The sequence below is a fragment of the Mycteria americana genome, chromosome 24 (assembly GCF_035582795.1).
Source record: "Mycteria americana isolate JAX WOST 10 ecotype Jacksonville Zoo and Gardens chromosome 24, USCA_MyAme_1.0, whole genome shotgun sequence".
Classification (NCBI taxonomy): Eukaryota; Metazoa; Chordata; class Aves; order Ciconiiformes; family Ciconiidae; genus Mycteria; species Mycteria americana.
Window position 1 is genome coordinate 5,908,032 of NC_134388.1, and position 25,654 is coordinate 5,933,685.

At 66.8% G+C, this 25,654-nt stretch overlaps 3 protein-coding genes across 6 annotated transcripts in view; 1 reads left to right on the forward strand and 2 right to left on the reverse strand.

Moving 5' to 3' along the window:
* Window positions 1-4,461: 4,461 nt before the first annotated feature.
* On the reverse strand, window positions 4,462-10,279 carry ATP5F1D (ATP synthase F1 subunit delta). The gene is made up of 7 exons (XM_075524067.1): window positions 9,983-10,279; window positions 8,737-8,811; window positions 7,986-8,228; window positions 6,711-6,864; window positions 6,153-6,241; window positions 5,480-5,607; window positions 4,462-4,587 (listed from the first exon to the last, which is right to left on the reverse strand). The coding sequence occupies exons 1-6, from the start codon at window positions 10,277-10,279 to the stop codon at window positions 5,485-5,487; spliced, it is 981 nt and encodes a 326-aa protein (XP_075380182.1). The 3' UTR covers window positions 4,462-4,587; window positions 5,480-5,484.
* On the forward strand, window positions 8,174-16,501 carry CBARP (CACN subunit beta associated regulatory protein). 4 transcript variants are annotated; one of them, XM_075524445.1, is made up of 10 exons: window positions 8,174-8,777; window positions 11,084-11,278; window positions 11,899-12,063; window positions 12,175-12,236; window positions 12,600-12,765; window positions 12,843-13,017; window positions 13,214-13,366; window positions 13,707-13,914; window positions 14,031-14,214; window positions 14,506-16,501. In XM_075524445.1, the coding sequence occupies exons 2-10, from the start codon at window positions 11,238-11,240 to the stop codon at window positions 15,683-15,685; spliced, it is 2,334 nt and encodes a 777-aa protein (XP_075380560.1). In that variant the 5' UTR covers window positions 8,174-8,777; window positions 11,084-11,237; the 3' UTR covers window positions 15,686-16,501. The 4 variants fall into 4 exon arrangements, with proteins under 4 accessions (XP_075380560.1, XP_075380563.1, XP_075380559.1 ...); XM_075524448.1 differs by having other exon boundaries at window positions 11,918-12,063; XM_075524444.1 differs by having other exon boundaries at window positions 11,207-11,278.
* Window positions 16,502-17,374: 873 nt separating this feature from the next.
* The window catches only part of STK11 (serine/threonine kinase 11), a 46,835-nt gene continuing 38,555 nt past the window's right edge, over window positions 17,375-25,654 (reverse strand). Inside the window, exons 9-10 of the mRNA XM_075524449.1 lie at window positions 19,457-19,691; window positions 17,375-17,918 (exon numbers count right to left, since the gene is read on the reverse strand). Of these exons, the coding sequence (XP_075380564.1) occupies window positions 19,483-19,691 (209 nt within the window). The 3' untranslated portion in view covers window positions 17,375-17,918; window positions 19,457-19,482. The remainder of the gene's footprint in view (window positions 17,919-19,456; window positions 19,692-25,654) is intronic.

Sequence of the window (25,654 nt, forward strand, 5' to 3'; positions counted from 1 at the left end):
CCACGTCCCGTCCCTGCTCTCCCCAGCCTGCAAGTGGCTTTCCCCATCCGTGCCTCAGTTTCCCCATCCGTGCCTCAATTTCCCCAAGAGAGAACCTGCCCCAGGCCAAGGGTTTGCCGCGCTCGCCAGCACAGCGCTCAGAGGCTGTTGGCCCGGGAGCTGCATGACAAGCGCCGTCGTGCTGGCTACAACACCCGCCCTCTGCGACACCCATCGGCACTCGCTCCCGCGCCCGCATTTTGGGGGGTGAGGCCGGGGAGGCCGGTGGGGCGACGTCTCCCCATGGCTCCACCGCCATCTGCCGGCAAATCACCCCAGAAATGGGCCGGGGCCAGATCCTGCCTGCCGCCGCGCCCCGAGCCAAGGTCCCCTGCTCCTGCCTGCCCTGCCCGCGGGGATTTTCCCTGAGCCCTGCCACGCTCCCACCACGGGGACGGGACCACGTGCGTGGGAGGTCGGCGGAAGAGGAGCATTTTCCAGCGCTGGAAACCGAGAGGAAAAAGGTTGCAGGACGGAACAATTAACGCAGCGCGGGTTAATCATTACAGCAGCGCTCCCCCCAGGAGAAGGAAGTTGCGAGGATACGGCCTTCGAGCCACCCAAGGGCAACGTGGCCCAAGGACACGGCCGGGCTGGTGCCGGCAGCGCGCGGAGCCTCTGCTGACCTTCCCACGCCAGGACCGGCGCCGCAGGCAGCAGCCCACGGCCGCGGGGGCCGGGGAGGGGTCCCGGCCAGAGCCAGATCTGCGCCCGGGTGCCGCAAAGCCTTGGCAGGGACGGGCAGGGTGCTGCCCGGCGCCGAGGCTCCCCAAGCCCCCCACTCGGCCCCCTTCCCCGGGGGGCCGGGAGCGGGGCCGCCTTCCACCTCCACAGCCCCCCGGGCGGCCGGTGCCCCCGGCAGGGACAAGGGGCGGGGGGCAGCCCCGGCCCCGATGTCACAACGCGGGCACCGAGGACGCGGGGCAGAAGCGGGGCGGCTGCGAGAGGCCGAGCACCGCGGGCTCGGGCAGGGAAAGGGGCGGCTCTGCCAGCTGAGTCAGTGCAGCCGGGGGAATCCTGGGGCTGCGGCGGGGTTTGGGTTTCTTTTTCCTGCGGAGAGACGAGAGCTCGAACCTTTCCCCTGCATTCGGGATCTGGGTGGGACAGTGGAAATGCCATGTGGCCAAGCACGGGGAGGGGACGCCGGCGCCAGGAGATTCAGCCCGGCAGAGCCCGGCCCCTCTCGGAAATCATCCCCCAAGAGAAGAGACGCGGCCGGTGCCGCTGGCAGAAACGGCGATGCTTCACTTTCCAAGCGCTCCCGGCCCAGCTCCCCACCCTCCATCTGGCAGCAGAAGATGCAAGTCATGGGCGAAAGCCCTCGGTGGAAAGGAAGGAGGAGGGCGACTCGCCGGCCCCCCGCCCCGCTCACGCCATTTTCCAGGCAGCCCTTCCCTCCTGCGCGTTAACGTTTCCCTCTCACGCCCACCCCGCCCCGCCGCGCTCCAAAGCTGGAGACAAACGCATCCCAGGCTGCCCGTAATAACCCCGCCACGCTGCGCCGACGCTCGCGGCTGCCACGGCCCGCGTCCCCCGGCCCAGGGCGGGGACCGAAGCACAGGGGCGAGGTGCTGCCCCGGCACCCACCCCCCCAAAAAGCAGCGGGGAAAGACCTCTCGCCCCAGCTGCGGTCGGAGGTGACGGTCCCCAGGGGCACGTGCCAGCGCTCCAGGGACAGCCACGCACCGTGCCGGTGCCACCGCCAGCCGGGACAGCCCCCCACCTCCCCAGGCCAGGCCGGATTGGGGAGGAGAGGAGAGAGGATTCACCCGCTGAATCACATCAGCGGTACCGGCACGGCCCACGCCGGGGCTTGACCCCCACCTCCCCCCCGCGTCCGTCCCCGCAGCACCGATGCCGAGCCGGGAGCGGGCAAGGGCTTCGCCTCCGGTTCAGCCGTAGCCGCACGTCTCCCGCGCCACGCAGAGTCAGAGACCGTTTTGGTGGCATCCAGCGGGACGTGACTGATCGCGGCTCCCGGCGTGGGCAGCGGGAGCCGAGAGCTCAGCGCGGCGATCCGGGGGAGGAGGAGAACGCTGCTCTTGACAGAACCAGATAATTGGCAGTGATGGGAAAGGACGGAGGCAGGTGAGGGGCTCAGAGCCGAGGCCGCAGCGCCGGGACCCTGCGGGGACCGGGCCGGGCTGCGAGGGGGAGCAGGGAGAGCCTGGGAACACCTTGCCCCGCACCCCCAAACTGCAGGGCAGGGCGAGCGGGGCCGCGGTGCCATCGGCCGGGGCGCAGGCAGTCCCTGCCCGGCGCTGCTCTGGTCCCGCCTGGCAGCGGCAGGGGGGCTGCCGGCGCAGGGTTTGGGTAAAAAACCCCCTTTCCCCACACCCCGGAGGGCAGGACAGCCCCTGCCCAGGGGCAGAGCTGCCTCCCGCGGCACGGCCGGGGCACGGGCGGCCCCAGGGTCTCTCGGCCACCCTGGACACGGGGCGAGCCGGAGGTGCCCTCACCGCTCCCCCCAAATGCAGACAAGCCCCAGCAGGCATCACGCCGCGGAGAGCCCGGCCAAGGGCACCCTGCGAGGGGGCAGGGCCGGATCCCTGCTGGCCCCCGGTCCCCCCGGAGCTGGCGGGAGGCAGTGGGAAGAGCTGGTGAGAGGACGCTGACGGAGACACTTTTTTCCCATCCTAAAAATAGCAGCTGGCCGTTTCCCCAGCTTCCCGGCCTCGCCAACGCTCTTCCATTAGATGAAAAAAAAAAAACAACAAAAAAACCCCAGCCACCTTCCGTCAGAAAGAGAGCGGCTGCGTGTGTCGAGAGAGGCACACGCACGCCGCAAATAGAAACCAGGGACAGAGGAGAGTGAGAGGGAGCGGAAGAGGGAGCGAAGCCGTCCGTCCCCAGTTATTCCCGAGATGTTTTAATTAGCACTCGCTCTGACTTTGAGGCTTTGCTTATGCACAGCGCAACGTATGACCTTTAGGGAAAAAAAAAAAAAAAAAAAGGAAAGAGAGGGGAAGGGAAGAAAAAGGCACTGGAGCAGCTCAGAAACCGGGAAGTCGGCTGAGCTTCAAATAGGCTCAGCGTCAGGCACTCAGAGGCTTTTAATAAGCTACAGAGTGAGAAATTTAACACCACAGGTACTATTTTTGATCACTTGTGGAGGGGGGGAGAGAAAGACAGAGCGAGCAAGAGGAGGGGGAGGAGGTGGTGGTGAGAAGAAGAGGAGGCAGCCAAGATTACATCCTGGGTGGCAGCGCCGAAAATAGCCGTGCCCCGCTCCGACTGCGGAGCCGCGGGGAGCCGAGCTCACGGCCCGTGGGGAGGGCAGGCAGGAGGCCGAACCTGCTGCCCGCTGACCTTTGCCGGAGCAGCTGCCCACACACACAGGCAAGCCAACTCGCGTTCCCAGGCTGGAAGAGTGCAGGGAAAAGGGGATTAGAGCAAGGCAGAGGGACTGCAGTCCTGCGTTCCCAGGGGCCAGCGGCTGCCTCGGCCTCCCCCGGCTGGTGAGCCCGCGCTGGGGGGGCTCGCGCAGCAGAAGGAACCCGAAATCCCTCCGGGGAGGCGTGGGGAGGACGGCACCGAGCGAGGAGCCTGGCAGCAGATGGTGCCGTTGGCAAGACACGCATCCTCAGGCGTCTGGCACAGGCAGAACCGGCCCCTCGCTCGAACCCACTCCTTCCCAGTGGCGCTGCCGTTTCTCGAGGTGCGTGGGGACGGGCGAGCTCGCTGCAGACGCTCGAGCACCTCCCGCTTCCTCCCGGCTGCGAGGACCCCAGGGCAGCCTCCTCAGACGGGGCTGCTGGCTAGCAAGCCCCCAGGCAAGCGGCGACTTCAGCAGAGCAACATCATCAGCCACCCCCACCACGCACGGATTCAGGAAAGACTCCCACCACGTACGGCATCTGCTTCCCTCTCCGCACCAAGCCCGTCTCCGAGGAGCAGGGGGAGATTTCCCCTGCTCTGCGTGCCACACGCGCGGTGGAAACGCAGCAGCAGGGGAACGGGTCAAAGCCTGGGCAGCTGCTGTCCAGCTGCAAGAAGCACCGTGAAGAAACAGCCCAGCCGACGTGAATTCCTGCAGCAACGCAGCCGGGGGGCCGAGCAAAAGCCAGCGTTGGATGGGGCGGGGGAGTCAGGACAAGAAGCCTCTGGTACAGACCTGCGCTGCCCTGTGGATGCCTCCTCCCGCACCGCCGTAATCTTGCTGTCCAGGTGGATTATTGGAGGTGGAGGTGGCTGACAGCACAGGGAGGAGGTTATAAAATCTGCCCGATAAGCCTTCCGTGGGTGAATCTCCCCGGGGAATCCCCAGCCGAACCCCAGGGCCGTGCTGGAGGTACACCTTCCCTGAGCGACTGCACCCCGGCAGACCCCAGCGTGGGGGCAGGAGCCTGCCCCGGGCACCCAGCCACCGGCGCAGCACAAGCTGCAATTTGCTGCCTCAGAAGAAGGTGACATGCTACGAGACGGGATTACATTTCCTTTTAATTGATCCATTTTCTCCGCCTCCATTTGTCCCGCACCATCTGTACAATCGGGGAAGCCAGGACAAGTAGGACAGTCTGGGGTTTCTCTACATCGACAGTGGGATTCCTGCAACACACAGAAGCGGAGTCGGTTTTAACGCGGGGTGGGCTCGGCAAAGCGGTGGATTCTGATCGAGGGCTCGGCCCTGGCTCGGGCTGTTAAACTGCTGCGAGTAAACAAGAGCCACCGGCTCTCTCAGACCTGACCTCACGGGCCAAAGAGCACAGGGACCAGAGATCAGGGAGATAGCGGGGGAGCCACTGCCCTGCTGTACCTGCTCCGGGGAGAGGCCATCGGAGAGGCTTTCGGTGACTCACCTGCCAGGCACAGCACACGCTGCCGCAGAGCGAGTCTCCCAACTGCCAGCACGTGGGAAGAAGAGGGATGAGGCACAGCCTTAGGAGGGCAGAGGGAAAAGGGGCCACGCGGTAAGCAGCCCGGCCTTGCCTCCCCCGGGACAGCAGCTGTTTGTTTTCAGTGGAAGGGAGCGTACGCAGAGCAGAGGCCGCACATCGCTCTCCCTGCGGGGCCCCAGGCATCCAGCCTGCTCCCGCGCTGCCCGCTGGCGTGGGCTGTCCCAGCAGGGACCTGGAGGCAGCAGCGAGGCCCCACAAGTGACTGCAGGCTCCCGGCCCGTCCCCGTGGCACCCTGCGGCGGCGTGGCGTGGCACGGCACGGCGTGGCGCGGCACAGCACCGGGCCCTGCTGCCATCTAGCGGCTCCGGATCCGCTCCGGGCAGGGGCCCCCCGTGAGTCCCCCAGAGCTGACACCCGACCACGGAAAGGGACAGGTCTCGTGTCACCGCTCCCTGAAACCCGGACACAAGCCCCCGTCCACCCCCGGGAAGCCCAGCAGGCCTGGCTGCTGTGGGAGGAAGCTCCCCACGGGCAGCACGGAGCAGGGACTCGTCTCCAGAGCAGGTCTGGAAATCTCAGCCAGGATATAGGTGACATTTACCTTAATTACTCCAGGGCTTTTACAAGGGCTTCATTAGCTTCTACTTTAATCTGAGCTTCTGCTTTAGCTGCTTCATCAGATGCTGCAGCCATCTCTGAAACAGCCTTCTCCAGGTTTGATTTTGCAGTCTGAACGTGAGAGCACAAGGAATGATTCATCGAGAGACCACCGCAGGACAGGCGACTTGTCCTACAGCCCTCGAGTCGCTCCTCTCCCACCCCTCCCTTCACTGCAGTCGCTGGCCCCACAGACCCGCTTACGCGGCTGCGCTGGCAGCGGACGCCTTATCAACAGGCCCTGCTAGGGAAAAGCTGTTCCCGAGACTGAGGAGGGTGGGAAGGGGCAAGATCAGCATCTGTTCGAGGGGAGGGAAGTGGCCTGGAGAAGGGTTAACGACTGCGTGGCTTCCTCCTGCGTTGGCCGAGGCTCCTCCTGCGTTGGCCGAGGAGGAGCTCTGAGCCTTTGATCCCTATCAGCGGGCGATGGGGAAGCTCGGGGTGAAGGCACAGCCCCTGGTCTGGGCATGCTTTCCGCAGCCACAGGAAGCTCCCGAGACGGCCACCCCACGTGAGAGAAGCAGGGAGCAAATCCTCCTCCACGAGGGAGCCCGGCTGCCAGGGCCTGCCCGAGGGAGGCAGGGTGCAGCCCGGCCCACGGGGGCCAGGGTACTCACAGCCAGATCCAGCATGTCCATCGTCACCGCCTCCTCCGCCAGCACCTGCACGGTGGAGTCTGCGTGGACGGTGACAGAGCCGCTGCTCACTGCGAAGGCACAACAGCGGGGGCCGAGTCAGGCAGCGCAGGCAGGGCTGCCAGATGGGCCTCGTTTGGGGTCCGCACACAGGACGGCGCTGGCGAGCTGATCCCTGGACCCTCCGCGATCCCCTGTGCCAAAACCAAACCTCGACGCCCTGCCGTAACATTTCCCAAGTCCCGCAGGGACTCGTTTCCTACCAAAAGGGAAGCTAAAGCAGGGGATGCTCCCAGAGAGTCTGAACAGAACCAAGAACACCTGACCCCAGACCACGGCCTCACACAGAGCCCCATCTTCCAGGGCAGATCCCCGGCCCCGCAGGGCAGCCTCCAGCAGCCGCTGGGAGGCTGGGAAAGCAGAAATCCCTGGAAGTGCACCAGGGCACACCCTGATTGGCAGAGTCTCCCTTGCGAAAGCCCTGAGAACATCCCCCCACGCACGCTTTCCTCCCTCCCCGGCTCCGCCTGCTTTACTTACCGAAGTACTTGGTGGCCGTGCCATCCTCAGCATAAACCGTCACGACTCCCGGTTTGAGGACCTGCAGGGTGGGGACGTGAGAGGCCAGGATACCGAAGGAGCCGGTCAGCGTGGGCACGTCCACCTGCTTCACGTTGGCACCGTTGTAAAACACCTGGATGGGGAGATGGAAACAGTCCGTCAGCAGGAATGGAGGGAAAGGAGAGAGGTGGAGGGAAAGGAGAGAGGTGGAGGGACTCTGGAGGGCCGAGGGATGCGGTGGGCAGCCTGCTCCCACCCCGAGGGCCCGAGGGAGCAGTCCTGCTCCCGGCGGCTGGCAGGCCGCGGGGTTTAGCATACAGCAAGGTGTGACCAGGACAGCCTGAACCTTCACAGGGCGGGAGGGGGGCCGGGCTCTGGAGGACGGGTCCTGGCAAACGGAGTGGGAAAGCGCTCCGAGCCTCCCGAAAGGCGTGGTGGTGGCGGTGGCAGGGAGGCGGCACGCGGAGACACGAAGTCGGGAGTGGGCGAGAGGCGAAGGGCGCAGCCGGGAGCAGCCCGAGACGAGCGTGGGGAGGCCTTGACGCCAACCGTCGCCGCTCCGATGGGAGTCAGCGATGCCGCAGCCTCCGCGCGAGCGTCCCGCACAGCTCTGCCGATGCGGCGCAAATCCTCCCTTGCAACACCGCGGCCCTGTCCCGAGCGCCCTGCCAGCGCCTTGCCCCGGAGAGCGGCAACCCCGGCTCCGCCGCGGCCCTGGGCACCTCGGGGCAGACAGAGGCCGTGCCCCGCACCCGGGAAACCGCCCGGGGCGGCAGCGCCGGCAGCAGGGCCGGGCCCGAGCAGCCGCGGCGGCTCGGGCAGAAGGGCCGGGGCTGGAAGAGCAAGACCGTCCCCCGGCGGGCCCCGGCAGCGCTGCAGCGGGGGCGGGCCGGGGAGGGCGGCGGGAGAAGGGGGCAGCTGGCCGGGGAGGGGGGCTCGGCAGCGGCGGGCCGAGGCCGGGGCCGGGGCCAAGGGCAGGCGCGGCGGAGCCGGTGCCGGCACGGCAGGAGCCGCAGGGATCGCCGCGCAGCCCCGCCACCACCAGCCCGGCTCCCGATCGAGCCCGCCCGCTCCTTCCCGGCCCCGGGAGCCGTCTCCAGCCCCGCCGCTCCCCGCCCCGGCGCCCGGCTCCGTCCCAGCCCCGGGCACAGACAACCCTGCGGGGGCGGCAGCGCCGGCCTCGCCCCGGGGCCCGCAGCGCCCGCAGCCGAAGCGGCGGCGACCGAGGGGGCCCGGGCCGGGCCCGCGGCCTACCTGCGTGGGCGAGGCGAAGGTGAAGGCCATGGGGACCGGCCCGGCGGCGGGGTCGGCATAGCCGCGGGCGCGGGGCGGCGGCAGCGCCGGGCGGGCGGCGAGGCGCAGGAGGAGGCGGCGGGCGCGGAACATGGCGGCGGCGGCGGCGGCGGGCCCGGGGCGACGGCAAGGGCGAGCGGGCGGCGCGGGGCAGGCCGGGACGGCGGCGGGACTACAGCTCCCAGCCTGCCCCGCGCCGCGCGACTACACGGCCCGTGGGGCGCGTGGCCGCCAGCCGGAAGTGACGCCACAGGGCGGGACCGCGAGGGAGCATGGGAGTTGTAGTTCCAGCGCCCCGCCCGCTGTTTGTCCCGCTGGTCGGGGCGGCGGGGCAGGGGGACGCGGCCCCGCAGAGCCCCGGTCCGGCCCGGCCCGGCCCCCCGCTCCGCCCCGGGCGCTGCTGCGGGGCGATGGGCCCCGAGGGAGGGGCAGCCCCCCCGGCTCCGGCCGCGCCCCGCAGCCCCGGCGGCGCGGGGGGCCCGTCCCGCCCCGCGCCCTGCCCGTCCCGCCGCGGGGGGGCCCGACCTGCGACCGCTCCCGGGGCTGCGGGGCCGGGAGCAGAGGGGCCGGGGGGGCCGGGGGCTGCGCTGGCTCGGGGGCGGGCAGGGCCGGGGCGGGCAGGGCTCGGGGCAGCCCCTGGCCCCACGTGACGCCCGCGCCGCGCGGGGGCGGCTCCGGTTCATTCATAAATCCCGGGGCCGCCCCGCCGCACCGAGCGCAGCGGCGGCGATGGAGCCCCGGTCCCAGTTGTAGGTGAGTGTCTGGCCCCGCAGCCTCGCGACAGCCCCTATCGCGACAGCCGCAGCCGACCCGGCCGAGGGGAGCCCATCACGCCCCACTGCGCGTGGAGGTCCCGGGGGCTCCTGCATCCCTGCCTGCATCCCTGCCTGCATCCCTGCCTGCATCCCTGCCCCCGCAGCCCTGCCTGCATCCCTGCCCGCATCCCCGCCCCGCAGCCCTGCCTGCATCCCTGCCTGCAGCCCCCGTCACCGGGCTGGGGCCGGGGGGGCCGTTGCAGCCGGGGGGAGCAGAGCGGGTCCCTCCACCCCCCGGCCCAGCCGGACACACGCACGCGTGGGGCGCAGACCCGCCCCGGCCCTCCCGCTCCCACGGGCGCGCACGTGTAGGAGCGCGGCAGCACCGGGGTCCCCCGGCCCCGAGCCCCCCGCCCTGGGCACCGGCAGCGGGCGGGAGCGGGACCCCGTGCCCGCAGCCGCGGGGACAGCCCGGGGACCGCGGGGACCGGCCCCCTCCTCCAGACAATGGCCGTCCTGTTCCCGCCGGGTCGCCATGGAGACGGGATTCCTCCATGATGGGGAACAGGAGGGACATTCTTCCCGCTCACCCCGGCCCCCCGCGCCCCCCGCCTCGGGCCAGGGGCTGCCCCGCCGGGACCCCACCCGTGGGGTGCCCATCCCGCTCGGAGCCGCAGCCCCTCGCCCACTCCCCCGTGCCAGGCCTGGGGTCCTCCCGTACCCCCGGCACAGCTGGGGGCCGGAGGAGGGACCCCCCCCTTCTCCTGCCCCTGGGGGTCTCGGGGGGGGGGGGGTCGTGTCACCCCACGCTGCCCCGCTCGCCCCAGCAGCTCAGAGATGCCCGAAGGCCGGTGCAGGCGGGGGGTCTCCGCCCTGGGTGGTCCCCAGCACCCCGATATCCCCCCCGAGGGGTTTGTACCCCGAACCGTGGCAGGGCTGTCCCCAGCCCTGTGCGGCGCAGCCGTCGTGGCTCTCACCGCTGGCCGTGCCACCGTCACCGCCCGCGCTGTCCCCGCAAGCCGGGGACAAGCCAGGCTTTTCCCACCCGGCTCCATTCACATTTTTCACTGACCTGATTCTGAGCGGTTTCCGAGCGCCCCAGCCAGCGCAACGCCCACCCCTGCCCGCCACCCTGGGGCTCCCCCCGACACCAGCATCGCCCACCCTAGCTCAGCAGCCGGGGACACACGGACGGGGACACACGGATCCGCAGCAGGAGCCGGAGCTCGGCAGCCCCAGGGAGAGCCCCCCCGGGGCCGTGCTGGGCGGCATGGGAGCACGAGGAGGTCTCGGTCCAAAGGCCGCGGGGTTTATGCCACGGCAGGGGTGTGGAGGCGTCCGTCTGTCCGGCCGTCTGTCCCCTGGCCCCAGTGGCTCTTGCTCCTCAGGAGCTCGGCCCTTCTCCATCACCCGTGGGCCCAGAGGCAGCCCCGTCCCCTCCCGCGTGGGGACAGTCCGGTGACGGAGCCGCTGTCTGGCTGACTCAGAAGTGTCACCCATCGTGCTCCAGTGACACCCACGCCAGCTCCCTTGGCACAAGGTGTGGGGCGGCCGGCTGCCGCCCTTTCCTGCCCAGGTGCCCCAAACGCTGCTCCCCCCGAGCTCCCACGGGCAGGGGCCCGGCAGCCCGGACCCCCGGCAGCCCCCTCCCCTCGGCTGCGGTGCCTGGGTGCCGGGGGCCGCGTTTTGGCCCCGTGGCTCCCTGGGGACGGCAATGCTGGGGCAGCGCGATGTCACCTCCTTCCCCGCGAGCCACCCCGGGGGGGACCCCAGGGCAGGGTCAGGCCCCCCCAGACCAGCTCTGGCCACCAGCACCGGCCACCACTCGGGAGCTCTGGCTCCCAGCCCGGCGTGGGGAGCTCACCTCTCCCGGCTGCCGGCGTGGGGCTCCACGGGCGCCGGGACGGGGTCTGTGCCCCACGCGAGCCCGGGCGGCCCCGGGGCTGGGCGCAGGGTGGCAGCAGCGCCCGTCCCACCCCAGGGGCTGTGCCCGGTGGGGGGCGAGGGGGGTCCCCGGGGAGGGGCAGCGGTCCTGCCTCCTTCTCCCCATCCCGGGCCCCACCTGCGTCCCCGCATCCCTCCATCCCCGCATCCCTCCATCCCTCCATCTCTCCATCCCTCCATCCCCGCATCCTCCCTCCGGAGCCACCTTCCCTCCCTCCCTCCTGACCACACCCTCCGCCCCTCCCTCCATCCTCCATCCTCCGTCCCTCCATCCTCCCTCCATCCCTCCATCCTCCCTCCTGACCACACCCTCCCTCCATCTCTCCATCCCGGTCCCTCCCTCCCGGTCCCTCCCGGCAGCTCCGCACCGCGGGGCCGGGCAGGGCCCGGGGCCGGGCAGGAACCGCCGCCGCCGCCGCCGCCGCCCCCGGCCCGGCCCCGCCGCCCCGGCCCGGCGCCTCCCGCTGTCTCCCCCCGCCCCAGGACGCGCTCGGGCCGGGACGGACCATGAGCGATGACCCGACACCCTGGGACAACGCGACGGAGAGCACCACGGTGAGCGGGGCCGCTCGCCCGCCCCTGCCCCCGCTGCCGTCCCCGGGGTCCCGGGGGAGGGTGGGGACGCGCGTCCCGGCGGGGGGCAGCGCCTGGGGGCGTGGGGTCCGCGTGGCTGCCGTGGGGCTGGGGTCTGCGCCCGGGCGGGGACAGCAGCGGCCACGCAGCCCCGCTGTCACCCGCCCTGCTCTGCCGGTCCTGGGGGTGGGTGGCACCTCTCTGTGCCCTGCGCAGCCCCCCGAGATGCTCTGCAGCCCCCCCGAGGTGCTCTGGGCGCTGGGCTCCAAGGGGTCCTGGGTGCTGCCGGATCAGCCCCTCTCCCGCAGCCGGGGCTGCCGGCCTGGGGGTGCGAGCACCGACCCCCGCGCTGGGGCAGGGCTGGGGTCCCATCCCCGCTCCCGCTCGGTGCGGGGGCCGCCGGCGGCTCCGCGCCCCGGCTGCGGTTGCCTTGGTGAAGGCAGGTCCCCGGAGCCGGCAGCAGGCCCGGGGGCGGCGGGGGAGCGCGAGCGTCTCCGGGGAGCAGCGCTCGGCGTCAGCCTCGGCGCGGGAGGGGGCTGCCCCAGCACCCCGGCGAGGCAGGGTTTGGGGCTGGGCCCGCGTCCCCCACCCCGGCGGCTCAGCCCCTGCCGCCCCGCGCAGGCGGTGCCCGGCGAGGTGTCCCCCCAGGATGGCTACGTGCTGCTCCTCGCCCTGCTCTCCATCTTCATCGGCGGCACCCTGGTCCTGCTCTCCAGCATCCTGATCATCTGCCGCCGGTGCTGCGAGGCCAACCGCCGGCACTCCAGGTGGGGAACGGGCTGCCGGACAGGCGATGCCGCTGTCCCCGGGGTGTGTGGCACCGTGAAGGGGGCCGGGGGTGCCAGTATGGGACATATCTGACCCTCCTCCCCCCGCAGAGCCAGCGATGACCCCGAGAAAACCAACACCACCTACCTGGACGACTCGCAGCCAGCCCAGGGTGAGTGCCACGGCGGGGCCAGGGGTGCCGCGGTGACTTGCCAGCGATCGCCCCCCAGTAACACCAGCCGCACGCCCCAGCAGCACCCCCAGCTCCCCGGGGGGGGGTAAAGCTGCTCTCGGGGCCTCCCCTCTTCTGGGTGCAGCCCCCAGCCCTGGGGCGGGGATGGCCACGCACCCCCCGCGCCCTCCGTCATCCATCCCCGCGGTGCCCTGGCTGCGCGAGCAGGACCGGCGGCCAGGAGTGGGGACCGCCGGGCTGGCATTGGGGCCCTGGGTACAGCAAGTTTGCCAGGCCTCAGCTGGGGAAGCTGGCACGCACCGCGGCAGGGGGGGCCCTGGTTGCTGACCCCCTTCTCCACAGATATCACCATCAAAGTGGAGGACCCCGACTGCCTGTCGTCCTCCAGCTACCGGGATGTGGAGAGCGAGCGGTTCCTGTCCTCCAGCTCCTCCACCGCCCGCCGCGTCTCCTTCAACGAGGCCGCGCTCTTCGACCAGGGCAAGAAGACCCAGGAGAAGGGGAGGAGGTGAAGCTCTGGGCTGGGCTGGGCTGGGGGGGCCGGGGGGGCCGGGGCCGCCCCTCCTAACCCGGCGTGCCCGGCAGGTACACGCTGACGGAGGGGGACTTCCACCACCTGAAGAACGCCCGCCTGACCCACCTGCACCTCCCGCCGCCCGCCCTCAAGATTGTCACCATCCACGAGTGCGAGTCCAGCGAGAACAGCCTGGCCATGACCCCCCGCCTGCCCCCGCCCAAGCCCGGCCTCGCCATCTTCCAGGTGAGCCCCCAGCACCGCGGGGGGGGGGACTGGGGGAGACGGGGGGGTCCTGCGGCACCCCAGGGAGGCACCGCTGGACCGGGGCGGGAGTCTCGGGGCGTTGCTGGATGCGGGGACGGGAGGTCCTGGGGTGCAGGGGGCCCCTCCTGGCCCCCGGCCCTCGTGCGAAGCCCCCTGAGCACGCTCTGCCTTGCAGCCCCCCGCGGGGGCCCTGCCCCAGCCGGCGCTCCCCAGCCATGCCGTGTGCCCCAGCTCTGCCCTGCCCGGGGACACCTACAACTCCACCGTGGACACCAGCTTCGTCGAGGCCAGCCCGTCCGCCTCCTCCGACTCCGGGGAGGGCCCCTCGGTGAGTGCTGGGGCGGGGGGCCGGGACCGGGCAGGGGAAGGGGCTCTCCGGCCTCGGCAGCCTGCGCGGCCCCAGGGATCCTGTCCCTGCCCCGATCCCCCAGCACAGGGGGGCTGCCTGCCCCCCCCTGCTCCGTGCCAGGGCTCTGGGGAGAGAGGTGGGCATCCAGCTAGAAACAGGCTTTGCCCCCCCCCCCCGCCCCGTCCCCGTCACCTGCCCCGGGGGACATTTGTGCATCTGCTGCAGCCGGGCTTGGCAGGAGAGGGACGAAGGAGCCGAGCTGGGGGGGCTGGGGGCCGTGCCTGGAGCTGAGCGGGCACTCACGGCCCCCCCTCCCCAGTTCGCAGCAGTGCCCAGGAGCGGGAAGGCGGCCGGGGCGGGCGGTGCCAGCCCTGGGGAGCCCTCCCCGGCCTCCGCGCAGGGCACGGTCCTGCAGTTCTTCACCCGCCTGCGCCGCCACGCCAGCCTGGACGGGGCCAGCCCCTACTTCAGGATCAAGAAGTGGAAGCTGGAGAGCACCCAGCGGGCGTCCAGCCTGGACACGAGAGGTGGGAGCCGGGGCACGGTCCTGCGGGGATGTGCCGGGCGGGTGGAGACGCGTGGGCAGGGCGGGTCACCGTGCCGGAACGCGATGTGCCCCCAGCCCTGCCCTGTGCCCCCCCAGGGTCCCCCAAGCGGCGGCAGTTCCAGCGTCAGCGGGCGGCCAGTGAGAGCATGGACCAGGAGGACCGGGACCCTCACCAGACCGACATCATCCAGTACATCGCCCGCACGGACGACGTGGCCTTCCACCCCGCGGGCGGCCCCTTCCTGCCATCCCCCGCCAGCCCCCCACCCTCTCTCGGCAGGTATTTTTCAGTAGATAGAGGGGACGGGGACGGGCGAGCCGGGCACCGGGGGACCCCGCGCTGCTCCGTGCACGGGGGGCTCCCACCTTCGTGCAGCTTTGGTGGGGCGGCTCTTGGGGGAGGGGTCCGGGGAGAGTCGGTGATGGGGAGGGTGGATCAAGGCGTGGGCAGGGTGGCGGGGACGGCACGGGGGACCGTGTGGCACCACGGCGCTGCTGCGAAGCCCGCAGGTGCTGGGCTGGCATCTCCCCCGCCCGCTGCTCGGCCGTGACACCGGGGTGGTGCCCGCAGGCTAGAGCCGGGCGAGGGGGGCGCGGGCAGCCCCGGCGAGGCGGGCGTCCCGGAGCAGCCCAGCGCCTACCACGACATCTGGAGCCTGCGTGCCTCGCTGGAGCTGTACGCCTCCTCCGAGCGGAGCAACGACCAGGACTCGGTGCGCAGTGACGGTGGGGACAGCGTCTCCTCTGCCGGTGGCATGCCCCCCTGCCCCTCCTCCTCCCTGGACGAGGCCGAAGGCCCCGAGGAGAAGCTCTGGGGTCGACCCAAGTCGGAAGAGTCGGAGCCCGGCACGCGCAAGCTGCTGCAGATGGACAGCGGCTACGCCTCCATCGAGGCGCCCAGCCGGGGGGGCGAGGAGGGGCCACCCAAGGACCAGACGGCCTCCGAGAAGCGCATTTGCTTCACCAGCGCGGGGCGGAAAGGTACCATCTTCGAGAGCTTCGAGGGCCGGGAGCCAGAGGAGGAGGAGGAAGACGAGGAGGAGGAGGAGGAGGAGGAGGGGAGCACGGCCCAGGGTGCAGCGGGTGGGGGACCCCCCCATCCCCACAGCCCCCTGGCCTGGTCCCCGTACGGGCAGATGTTCCCGGGGCGGGACGCGCCGCCCCGGCGGGACTACAGCATCGACGAGAAGACGGACGCCCTGTTCAACGCCTTCGTGCGTCACGACCCCCAGTTCGACGAGTCGCCGCTGCGGGGGAAGCACCGCTCCCGCACCCACCTCCGCAAGCAGTGGCAGCACGCCAAGCAGTACAGCGACCCCGGCGTGCGCTACCCCGCGCTGGAGCGGCACCGCACGCCCCTGCGCCGCGGGGACAGCGCCAACTACCCCCTGGACGCCCGCTTCCACAGCCCCCTGCCCCGCATCGTCAGTGCCGGCGACGAGGAGGCGGCGGAGGCGGCGGACGGGGTCCCCCCTGCCCCGGCGCTGCCCGACCCCGAGATCCAGGTGATCGTGGAGGAGCCCGGAGAAGCGGCCCCCGAGCCCAAGGCCGGCTCCGAGCCCCCTGGGGACGACGACTGCCCCGGCCCCGGGAGGTGCCTGGGGCTGGGCTCCGGCTCGGAGCTGATGGACAAGATCGCCGGCGGCCTCGAGGAGCGGCTCTACGGGCACTTGAGGAAAGCGGGAGAGAGCACCGAGTGCGCGGTGGCCGTGGCGGCCAGCGATGCCCCCCCCGACCACAGCCCTGTCTAGGCCCGGTGCGAGGGGGAGAGACCCCGGCGCAGGGGGGCTCGGCCCCCACCGGGGTTCGGGGCTCCATCCCCTTCTGCTGCCGGCGTGGGGACCAGCCCGGTGCCCGGGGCGCCGCGGGAAGGGTGGCCCCGGCATGGGAAGGCCAGGAGGGCGTGTGGGGTCCCCTGGCCGTACCCCCCCCCCACCGCGGGGGTCCGGTAGCACGGGGTGGCCGAGCCCCCTCGCTCCCGGGAGCGAGGCGCCGGGCGGCAGCGCAGGGCCCCGGGCCAGGGGTGCCCGGGGGGGTCGGGGCGCAGAGGGGGAGCAGAGCTTTGGCCGGGAGGTCGGCGAGGAGGGACTTTGCCAATAAACCCCCAAACCCAGCTGAGGCCTAATCCTTACCTCACGGCAGAGCTGTGTAGCAGATACGCTCTCCCCTCTCTCTCCGTTTTTTTTACAAGCAATAATGCCTCCCGTCCGGCCGGGGAACGTCCTCACGAGGAAGGGGCCGGAGCCGGGCAGCCCCCGGGCCGGCTGGGGGCTGCTGCGCTGCCGCCCTGGCAGGGGGCACAGTTATTTGGGGAGGGGGGAGTCGCCTCCTTGTCCCCACGAGCCGCCCGGCGCTGCACGGAGCCTGGGATCTAAACTGGAAGCGCGGGCCTGGGGCTGCCGCGCCGGGGCAGGAGGATGCTCGCGGGGCTTGTGCGTCCCGTCCCGGGGGCACGGGGGAGCCGTGGGCCCCGCAGCAGCACCCCGAGGGCTGGGGGGGGGGCAGGACCAGCCCTGGGGCACCCCTGTAAATACCCCCCGCCGGGGTGGGGGCTGCCCATCGCCCGGGCGTGCAGGGGCAGGGCAGAGCGTGGGGTCGGGCCGGCACGTGCCGTGGGTGACCCCCGAGTGCTCCGCACCCCTCGCCCTCCCCGAGAGCTCGGCGCCGGGCTGGAGGCGTTCAGAGGATATTTATTGGTTTTTACAGAGGTGGATGCTGCTGCTCCGGGGGAGGGGTTTGCTTTTTATTGGGTTTTTATTTGTCTTTCAAAGGATGGGTGAAAAAAAGGAAAAAAAAAAAAGCCCAAGCTGCGTTACCTGGGCGAGGCAGCAGCGGGGCAGGCAGGAGGGGCAGGCAGGGATCAGCTGAGGGCCCCCCGCGCCCCTCCACGGCACCCCAATTGCATGCGAGTAAAGAGGCCGGGTCGCTGCTTCCCTCCGCAAAGCCTGTCCAAAGCACTAACTCGATCTACAACTCAGCGTTTTTAAGTCTATAAACAAAAGAGAAAAAAAAAAAAAACCAAAACCAAACCAACTGTGACTTTTCTGAGCTTGCTTCTTACCGTCCATCGCCCGGGAACGGCGTCCGGCCCTGCCCGGGAGCTGCTGGGGAGGGCAGGGGCCTGGGGCCCGCTCCTGCCCCGGCGTCGCGCCCGTGGCTGCTCCCGGCAGAGCAGCGTTTGCCTGGGGGGGCCCGCACCCACCCAAGAGGAGCGGAGCCCCCAGGAAGAGGGGCTGGCCCAAGACCCAGCCCCTGCCCCCCACCCCGCTTGCTGCAGGAGGAAGGACATGAAACCCACCTCACTGTTTTCACTTTATTTTTTTTTTTTCTTTAAAAAAAAAAAAAGAAAAGAAAAAAAGACGACGCACGCACCCATTCCCTTTTCTGAGCCCTTTTACAGCATGCAGGTTTAATAGAGTTTTGCTTTGTCGTAATACCTGTTTTTTTTTCCTCATCTGGTTTATTTTAAACACATCACGATGTGTAGGAATCTCTAAATATACCGCAAATATAAACAAAAAAAAAAAAAAAGAGAGGAAAATATATAATATATAACAGTAGTCTAAAACATAAAGTGCACGGCAATGGCTTTGCACGACTTCTACACAGCCAGGGTGGGCACGGCCAGGCCCGGCGGGGAGAGGGGCACGGGTCCCACCGCACCCCGGCCCCGCTCATCCCACCCTTCCCATCGCAAAATTAAAAACAGAATCAGTGTCTTGATTGGCAAAGAGTGATTGGGGAGGAGGGGCAGCATCTTCGCAGCCGGAGATTTCATCTTCCAAGGTGGTAAGTGGGGTCTGGCCACCATCAGCTTCTGGTTCCTGGCGCTGTCCGGAGCGGGGGGCCGCAGGGAAGGTGGGGGCGGTTTCCTCGGTTGGTTTCCTCTGGTTTCTTTTTGGATTGCAAGCACGGTCCGCTCCCAGGAGAGAGGCAGAGATGGGGCGAGGACGGGGGACGCGGGCCGGCCTGGGCCCTGGGACGCTGTTTGCAGGAGAGCAGAGAGGAGGGGGGGTCAGGCAGGGCTGGTGCCAAACCGGGGGTGCAAACCCCTGCTCTGCTCCCGGCCCCTGCTGCGACCGCGGGCAGGTCGCACCCTGGGCCCTGCTCCAGGACCCCCTCTCCCGCCAGCACCGCGCGGAGGGGAGGGAGCCAGGGCCTGGGCTCCCTCCTCTGCGCCCAGGAGGGGCGGGCGTGCCGGCACAGCGCCTGGCCCGTTGGAAGCAAAAACCCGAGGGGAAAATGCGGTCAAGGAACTTCGTTTACGCCAAGGCGAGGGGAGCGCTTCTTTTCTTTCGAAGGTTTTAAGGTGCCGACCAAAGGAGGGTGCAGTGCAAGAGCGGGTGATTTCCAACCCGGCCGCCCCTGCGATGCACGCGGGAGCAGAGCGGAGGCAGCGACCGAGCCAGGCTCCGGCAGCCGGCACGGACCCGCTCCTTCCCGAAACCGCTGGGCAGCTGCCGCGGAGCCCCCGCGGCGGGTACCCGAGCAGGAAGGGGCGAGAGGAGCAGCAGATCCCCGGGGAGACCCCGATCCAAGGCATTTGCTTGCCGATAGAGTAACTCCCCATGCAGGTGACTCATTCCCAGCCATGAATTAAAGATGAAAGCTGCCACAGGGGCTGAGCGCAGGTCTGACAGCTGCAGGGGGAGGAACAGGCTTTTATTTCTGGCTTTTTTCACACCACAAAGCTGGTCGTGATCCAAACAGATAACAGAGCCTCAGCCTCACGGAGCGCCGGTGACGAGCGCAAGCGTGAGGCCGGGGGTGGATGAGCGCTGAACATGAGTCACTGCTGGCTCACTTATGAATGAGGGGTGGGAAGAAGGGGACGGGGCTGCGGAGCCGAGGAGGAAAGAGCCGGAAGGAGGAGGGGGAAGCAGGGAGGGCACGCAGCTTCCCCGAGGAGAGGAAGGGGCTCGGGCACGGCGGTGGCCCGGCCACGGGTGACACGGCCACCTCCTAGACCAGGGGGGAGGTCCCGCGGGGATCTCTCTCCGGGACACCGCTGGAAACATCCCGGTGCTCAGCATCCCGCTGCAGCCCAGCTCCTCCGCACGCCGCAGGCTTTGTGCTCCCCCCCGTCGGGAGCAGCAGGGGAGACAGCCGGGGGACCCTGGTGCCAGGGAGGGGGGTCGTCACGACAGCCTGACCGCAGCCCAGGAGGGGAGAAAGGATTACGACAGCAGCTCTCGTCTGACACGGCAGCAGCTTGCGAGGAGGGGGGAGAGCAGAGCCAGGCAGGCAGCAGAGCAGGGCACAGGGAGGAGGGGGGACGGGGGGGTCCCCGCTGGGCTCTGCACCCCCCCGGCACTGCAGGGGATCCAGGCTCTGGCTGCCGGGGACGTTTGCAGAGGGATGCGCGGGACCCAGACCTCTCCCCTCCCCGCACCTGGGACTACAAAACACCCTTTCTAGCTCCCTGCTGCTGCCCACGGCTGGGGCAGACTCGGACGTGTCCCCCCCTTCCCTGGGCAGTCACCCGGGGTGACCGACCCCCCCGGGGCCGGGGCCGCCCGTACCTGTGCAGAGCGCGGGGGCTCCCGCCTCACTGCTGCTTGCAGGTGGAGAGCTTGCGGATCTTGCTGCTGGCAGAGCAGGCCTTGCGGGAGGGGTTGGAAGAGGCGCTCGCCCGCCGCTCTGCCTTCGATTTGGTGCTCAGCTGTCCCGTCTCCGTCCCGTTCATGCACACGGCCTTGGGCAGCCCTTTGCCGCGGCTCTGCCCGTTCTGCCCTGCCTCCTCCTCAGGCACCTGTCCTGCAAGGGAAGGGAGATGGTGAGGCAGAGGGAGGGCAGCAGCCCCGGAGCTTCGCCTCCGCCGAAGAGCAACCCTTCCCCTCGCCCAGAAGGCACGCTGCTCCCGAGGGACATCAGAGCCCGTTTCTACATCTTTGAGGACCACAGGAAAGGCAGCCCAAACGGGGGACGCGCGAGGCAGGCAGCCCGAGACCACGTCTCCCTCCCAGCTCCCACCGAGGACTGGTTTTACCCCTGTTTCTCCAGCACACAGCAGCTGGCGGTCCCCGGCACACAAGAGAAAAGAAAACCTGAGGCAGTGAGCAAGAACCACGGGCATGGCCGGTCCCGGCCTCGAGAACGGCGTGCTCCCTCCTCCCCGAGCCGGCTGGGCAGCCGCCGTGCCCCCCCTGAACCCCCAGGCAGCAGCCCGGCTCCTGGCCGGGAGCAGAGGGGCAGCAGTGGAGGAAGTCACTCCTCCTCCTCCTCCTCCTCCCTCCTGCTACCTTCTCTGGAGGAGGGTGCAAGTCCCAGCCCCATCCGCAGACCTGCAGAGCACCCACCCAGGGGCTTGGCGGTTGCAGAGCAAACACCCATCCGCTTTCGCAGCGCACGGGAAGGTCTGCTTCACCCATGGCAGCGCGGCCATGTCCGGCAGGGGCCGAGGACACTGCCCCTTTAGGCAGCGATGCAGCAGCTCAGCCATGCCACCGTCCCCTGAAGGGGACACCCAGATGGGAGAATGGCTTCAGACCAGCCCCTCTCCCCTCTTCTATGGGCCAGCTCAGCGTGACTCGGCACAGCAGATGAAGAGCCATTTCCAGAGGCATCTGCCCCCTGCCATGGCTGGACAGGGCTCGGGGCGCATCCGTTGGCCCAGGGAGCGATGAAGGGCCCCCCCGGCGCAGCCCTGGCCCGGAGCGGGAGGGCACGCGGCGGCACACGCAGCCCCGCGCGCGCCCACGGGTAACGCGGCGCAGCCCCCGGCCAGAACCAGGGCCCATGAGAGGATTCGTCAGGTTCCCGGCTCCCCCCCACCGGATCCAGCCGAGGCAATTTCCTTCCAGCAGGAATGTCACGCTCCAGGGCCCTTCAGTTATGACTCAGAGGCTTGAGTGGAAGCGAAGGCTGTAAGACGATTACGTATAATTTTCTTTAAAGGATGCTCAATCCTTTCTGCGCCAAGGCCGAACAGCACGTCATCTCTCTGTACTTGCGCCAATGATCACCCCACCGCTGCTGAGCTCGGGGAGGAGGGGGACACACATGGGGTCGTGGGAGAGCCGCATCTCTGGAGGAGAACGGCGGGGGTCCACCTCGGACCCCTCGGCTCTCCTCCACCTCGCTGCATCCCTCCTGGTACCGCTGCGGGCTCCCGTCCGCTCTGCTCCCGTCCTCCGTCCCCACGCGGCTATTACAGGGAGCCCGGCAAGTCCTCCGCAGGTGAAGAGTCATTTGGGAGACAAAAGCTGCAAGGGGACACAGAGGTCACCTTGTTCAGACAAAGTCACCTTCAGCACCCACCTTCCTCTGCCCGGAGAGCTCGCGCTGGGGAGAGGGATCCGCCTTGCCGAATGCTCGCAGAGACCCGAAGCGGTGGCGGCGGCGGGAGCCTGGACCCAGCACAGACCACGGCCCCTCTGCCTGGTGGGGACCAGCTTTGGTAAAGCCTCACCGGTGCGGAGACCAGGAGCGAAGCGCAGGCTGCAGCAGGGCAATACCCGGCAGGCTAGAGCAAAAACGCATCCTTGGAAATAAGGCAGCAGATTGAGCACTTCCATGGCCAGCACGGCCTGGCGCAGGCTGCGAGCACCAGAGAACCAGGGTGCTCACCGGGGAGCGGATTTCTGCCCCTAAAAGCAGGCTTAGCTGCAGCGCTGGGCCCAGGCAGGAACTACCTTGAGAAATTACCCTGCTGATTGATCTATAGATCAAAGCAGTCAGTTCTTCCAGCCAGTCAGCTGCGCTCCCGGCTTGCTAAGAGCTCGGGAGCACCTTCCCCGTGCTGTGGTTTGGACACTCCAGCATGCCAGAGCCGGGCCTCTGGCCACGCAGAAAGGGGTGAGGTACTGCTGGTCTACCACAGGCTCGGGCCAGGGGCCCAAAAACAGCGAGAGAGGGAGGGTAGGACGGATCCGCCTGTTGTAGGGCGACTCTGGGTTACAAATGCAAATCGATTCCGCCACAGACCTGCTGGTGAGCTGCCCCTTGTATCCGTCCCGATGGCTCCACCAAGCCTTGACACAGCTCCTCGTTACTGGCTTGTTGCCGCTTACCTGAGCGGTTCTGCCTTGCCACGGGAGGAGACAAGGATCGGCTCGCCAGGGACGGCCGCTGGCTGCGTGCACCCAAGCCCACCGCTGCCAGAGCCGACGGCACCCACTGCGCTCCCCCCGGGGGGGCTGTCCTTGCACCTCCCAAGAAATACAGACCCAGCTCCTCGCACAGCTCGCCACAACGGATGGAAGCACCCTGGACATCTGTCATTACCTTCAATACTTTCTGAAAATGACTCCAAGGTGAGAGGCTCAGCAGCACGAAGCAGAAAGGCTAGCCGTACCCGGCTGTGCGCTTCCAGACCTGCTATCGATCTGATCAGCTTCCAGCTTCTGACCCCTTCAGAGGGGGTGACTTGCTAGAAAAGGCCGAGCCCCCCAACCTCTAGGAGCCCCTCCAGAAGACGGGGACACGCTGTCCCCAGAGCTCCTCCGGGGACGGGGCTCTCCCAGCGACCGGGGAGCAGGGCAGCTCGCCGTGGGTCAGGCTGCAGCCCCAGCGCAGCGCAGCCCGGCCATACCCCCCACCCGGAGTTCAGGGTTTTTCCTCTTCTCCCTACATCCCAGCCGCATGTCTGCGGAGCCTCAAATAACCCCATTCAGAGCAAAGCTGAACACTTATCCTTCCCCTCCCTCAGCTGAACTCAGGCCAAGTCCATTAACATTTCTGACTAGGGAGGGGAAAAAAAAAAAATCCAAACAGTTCATTTGTCTTTGTGTGACTCTTCCCTCCTCCCCCTCCCAGCCTGCTTGAAAAGCACAGTCCCAGGAGTCTATTATGGATACCAAGGAGGGAGGGTGAATTGCAAGCTAATTTTACCTCCTTCACCAATGACAGTTGCTGACGTTCAAATTAATGAAAATAAAAATTCAACATGGGATGAAGTCTTGGCAACTGTCCGCCCACGCGGAAGCCAGTGACCCAGTGCTGTGTCTGTTCAAACAGCTATATCCTACCTTACCATTACCGGTGCATGAACAGCGCTAAAAATAAAATAAATAAAAGGAGGGCTGAGAGAGGCATTGAGAACGTGCATGTTCGTCCTTGCCACCTCTCACATTTCTTAATGGCTCCATCCAGCTCATTCAGGCACAAAAAAGGTTTCAAAATAAAACCGTGAAGAGCTTTTGAATTGCTGTTTGTCAGACACAAACACGCATACATGATTTGCGGCTAGAAACGTACCTTTTCAAGCACCAGGCTTTACTTAAAGACTCCAGTCCTGGCTTTATTTTCCAGCCTCAGACTGAATGCTAAGGGAGCAAAACAAAAAACCCCAAAACCAGAATCAAGCTATGCAGCCATTTGCCTCTGCAGGAGGACTGGGCTGCAGTGCAGGAAGGGGTTAATGGTAGGGGAGGAAAAAAAAGCAGAGCACAGCCTTCTAAATCTGAAACACAGCACAAAAGCAACAAGCAAGATGCTTACATCCATTTATTGCATATGCTGCCTCTCTCCAAAGAAGAAGGCAGCCACTTCTGGAGAGGATGCTTTGTCACGTGCTCAGTGCCACAGTTATTCTCTCCTCAGCACTTCCCTCAGAAGAGATGTTTAACACTGATTGAACCAGGGGCATGTAACATTTAAAGCTCTCTACAGAGCTGCATAAATCTTTAAATAACCCTTTAAAAATAAAAGCACATTCTCAAAGCCCATTCTTCCTCTGAAGAATGCAAGATTTAATGAGGTTCCCTCTTTTCCCCTCCCAAATTGAACACCCACTCCCACCTATGAGTCACTTGTACTCCTGCTCTCGCTGCCCAACAGAACCATAACTGAATTGATCAGTCATTTACAAGGTTTTTTTTAATTTTTATTTTAATATGGAGTCACTGTTAGAAATATAACACTCACACGGAGCTGAGCAAGTTCAAAAGGATCCTGCAGGAAGACTTGGGTAAAAAAAAAAGATTAACACTTATTCTCTGTGCAAGCTGCCCCCCTGCCTTTGCAAATGCCATGCAAACCCACCGGAGCATTCTGTACCCCCGCTCGGCTCCCTCCTCACCCCCGCTCCTCCCATGAGCTTGTTGTGAGTGCTGCACTTTGGTGAGGGGATTTCTGTCCATCACAAACAGTGAACCGGCAAACTGCACCTTCATATCCCATCTCACCAGCCCCTCTTACCCTGTTTTTTTTTTGTTAACAGCCTTATTTTAAGGGATCTCTACAAGTCCTGTGAGCAGCTTGACCTCTGCCACAGCCTGATCAGAAGCTGTAGGGTAAAGCAGAGAGAACGATCCATCGCAGTGGACCCGTTCTCAGCTGTTCAGTGCTGAAGTCCAAATCAAATCTGTTCCTGCCGGGTTTGGGGGCACACTGCACTACGCTCTCTGCCCTTTCTAGGGCAAGCCAAGCCAGAGGTGATTTGTCTGAGGGAGAAGCATTTGTTCCATGCTCAAATATGTTCCCAAATCAGGGGTGGCAAAGAGCCACACGTGTTCAGACTCAAGGACCTACCTAAGCCAGGGCCCTGCCTGACAGCGGCGGCTGCTCAGGAGCAGCACAAGAACATCCAGTATAGAGAAATCCTCCTCCTGCTCCGGATGGTTCCCTGGGGACTTCCTGAGCTCTAGCCCACTGCTGTGTTCGCTAGCCCCCAGGGAATCCACTCTTCATGGACGCATCCAACTCAGTCACCAGCACTACAAAAGCGTAACACCCAAGTGCCGGGAAGAGGACATTCAGACCGGCTGGAAACAATGCTTTATTTCACTATCTACCTAAGCAATTAAGCAACAACTCTTGAAATAACTGAAAGGTTGAAACCCGTCACCATTCACCAGTTAAGTTAAACCAAAATCACGTCCAGCCCACCCACCCTGGCTAACTGTAACATGGGAAGTGCTGGCCTATGGGGCCACAATTAACCTTTAGGTCTCTAATCCCTCTGAAACAGCACAAATTACACACGAGAACTCAAAATTCTTCCAGTAATTTGCCTGTCACCTTCTGAATGACAGCTCTTATTTGGGTTTAAATACTGCTGTTTGCATTGGGAGTGTATAATAGCTGATATTACTGTTCTGGAGATGATCTCCCACTATCACAGTCACCTGCCTGCGTGGGGGTACATCCACCTCAGCTGGCAGAGAGACGCGGCTGCCGGAGGAGCACCTGCACGGGCCGAGCTCCCGGGCGTGCACGGGGCAGTAACACTGCCCGCGGGCTGCGGCCACGGCCGCCCACGGCGGGAGGAGGCCTGGGAGCGGACACGGACAGTCTAACGGCAGGAAGGCGTGCGCACGAGGGCACAACGCTTCGCCCGCTCAGTGCGGAGGGCTCAGCGCCAACCCTCACCCGACCAAGACAAGGATCTCGCACGCTCTGCTGTTCTTCAGAGGGAGGGCAAAGCACGGTGTTTTTCCAAGCGCAGACGGTAACGTGCGACTCCCAAGCTACAGGGCTGCAGGCCAGAGACCCTCAACAGCAACCGGGACAGACAGCTCTGTCCTGGGCCTGCTGGACACACAACCACTCTCTGATGTTGGAAACTTGCCTAAGCTTCCACTTTTTAATCACACGGAAGCGCATAAACCAGACAGCAACGCAGGCTAATCACCACTGGTAAAGTTAAAAAGAAACAAAACATTTTAACGAGAGTGAGAACAGACAGGAATGCATCTTCTGTACAAAATCATTCGTGGAGCAGGTCTGCAGGAATGGGCTGGATTTCACGAGCCGCGTAACCCACTCTGAAAGGGGTC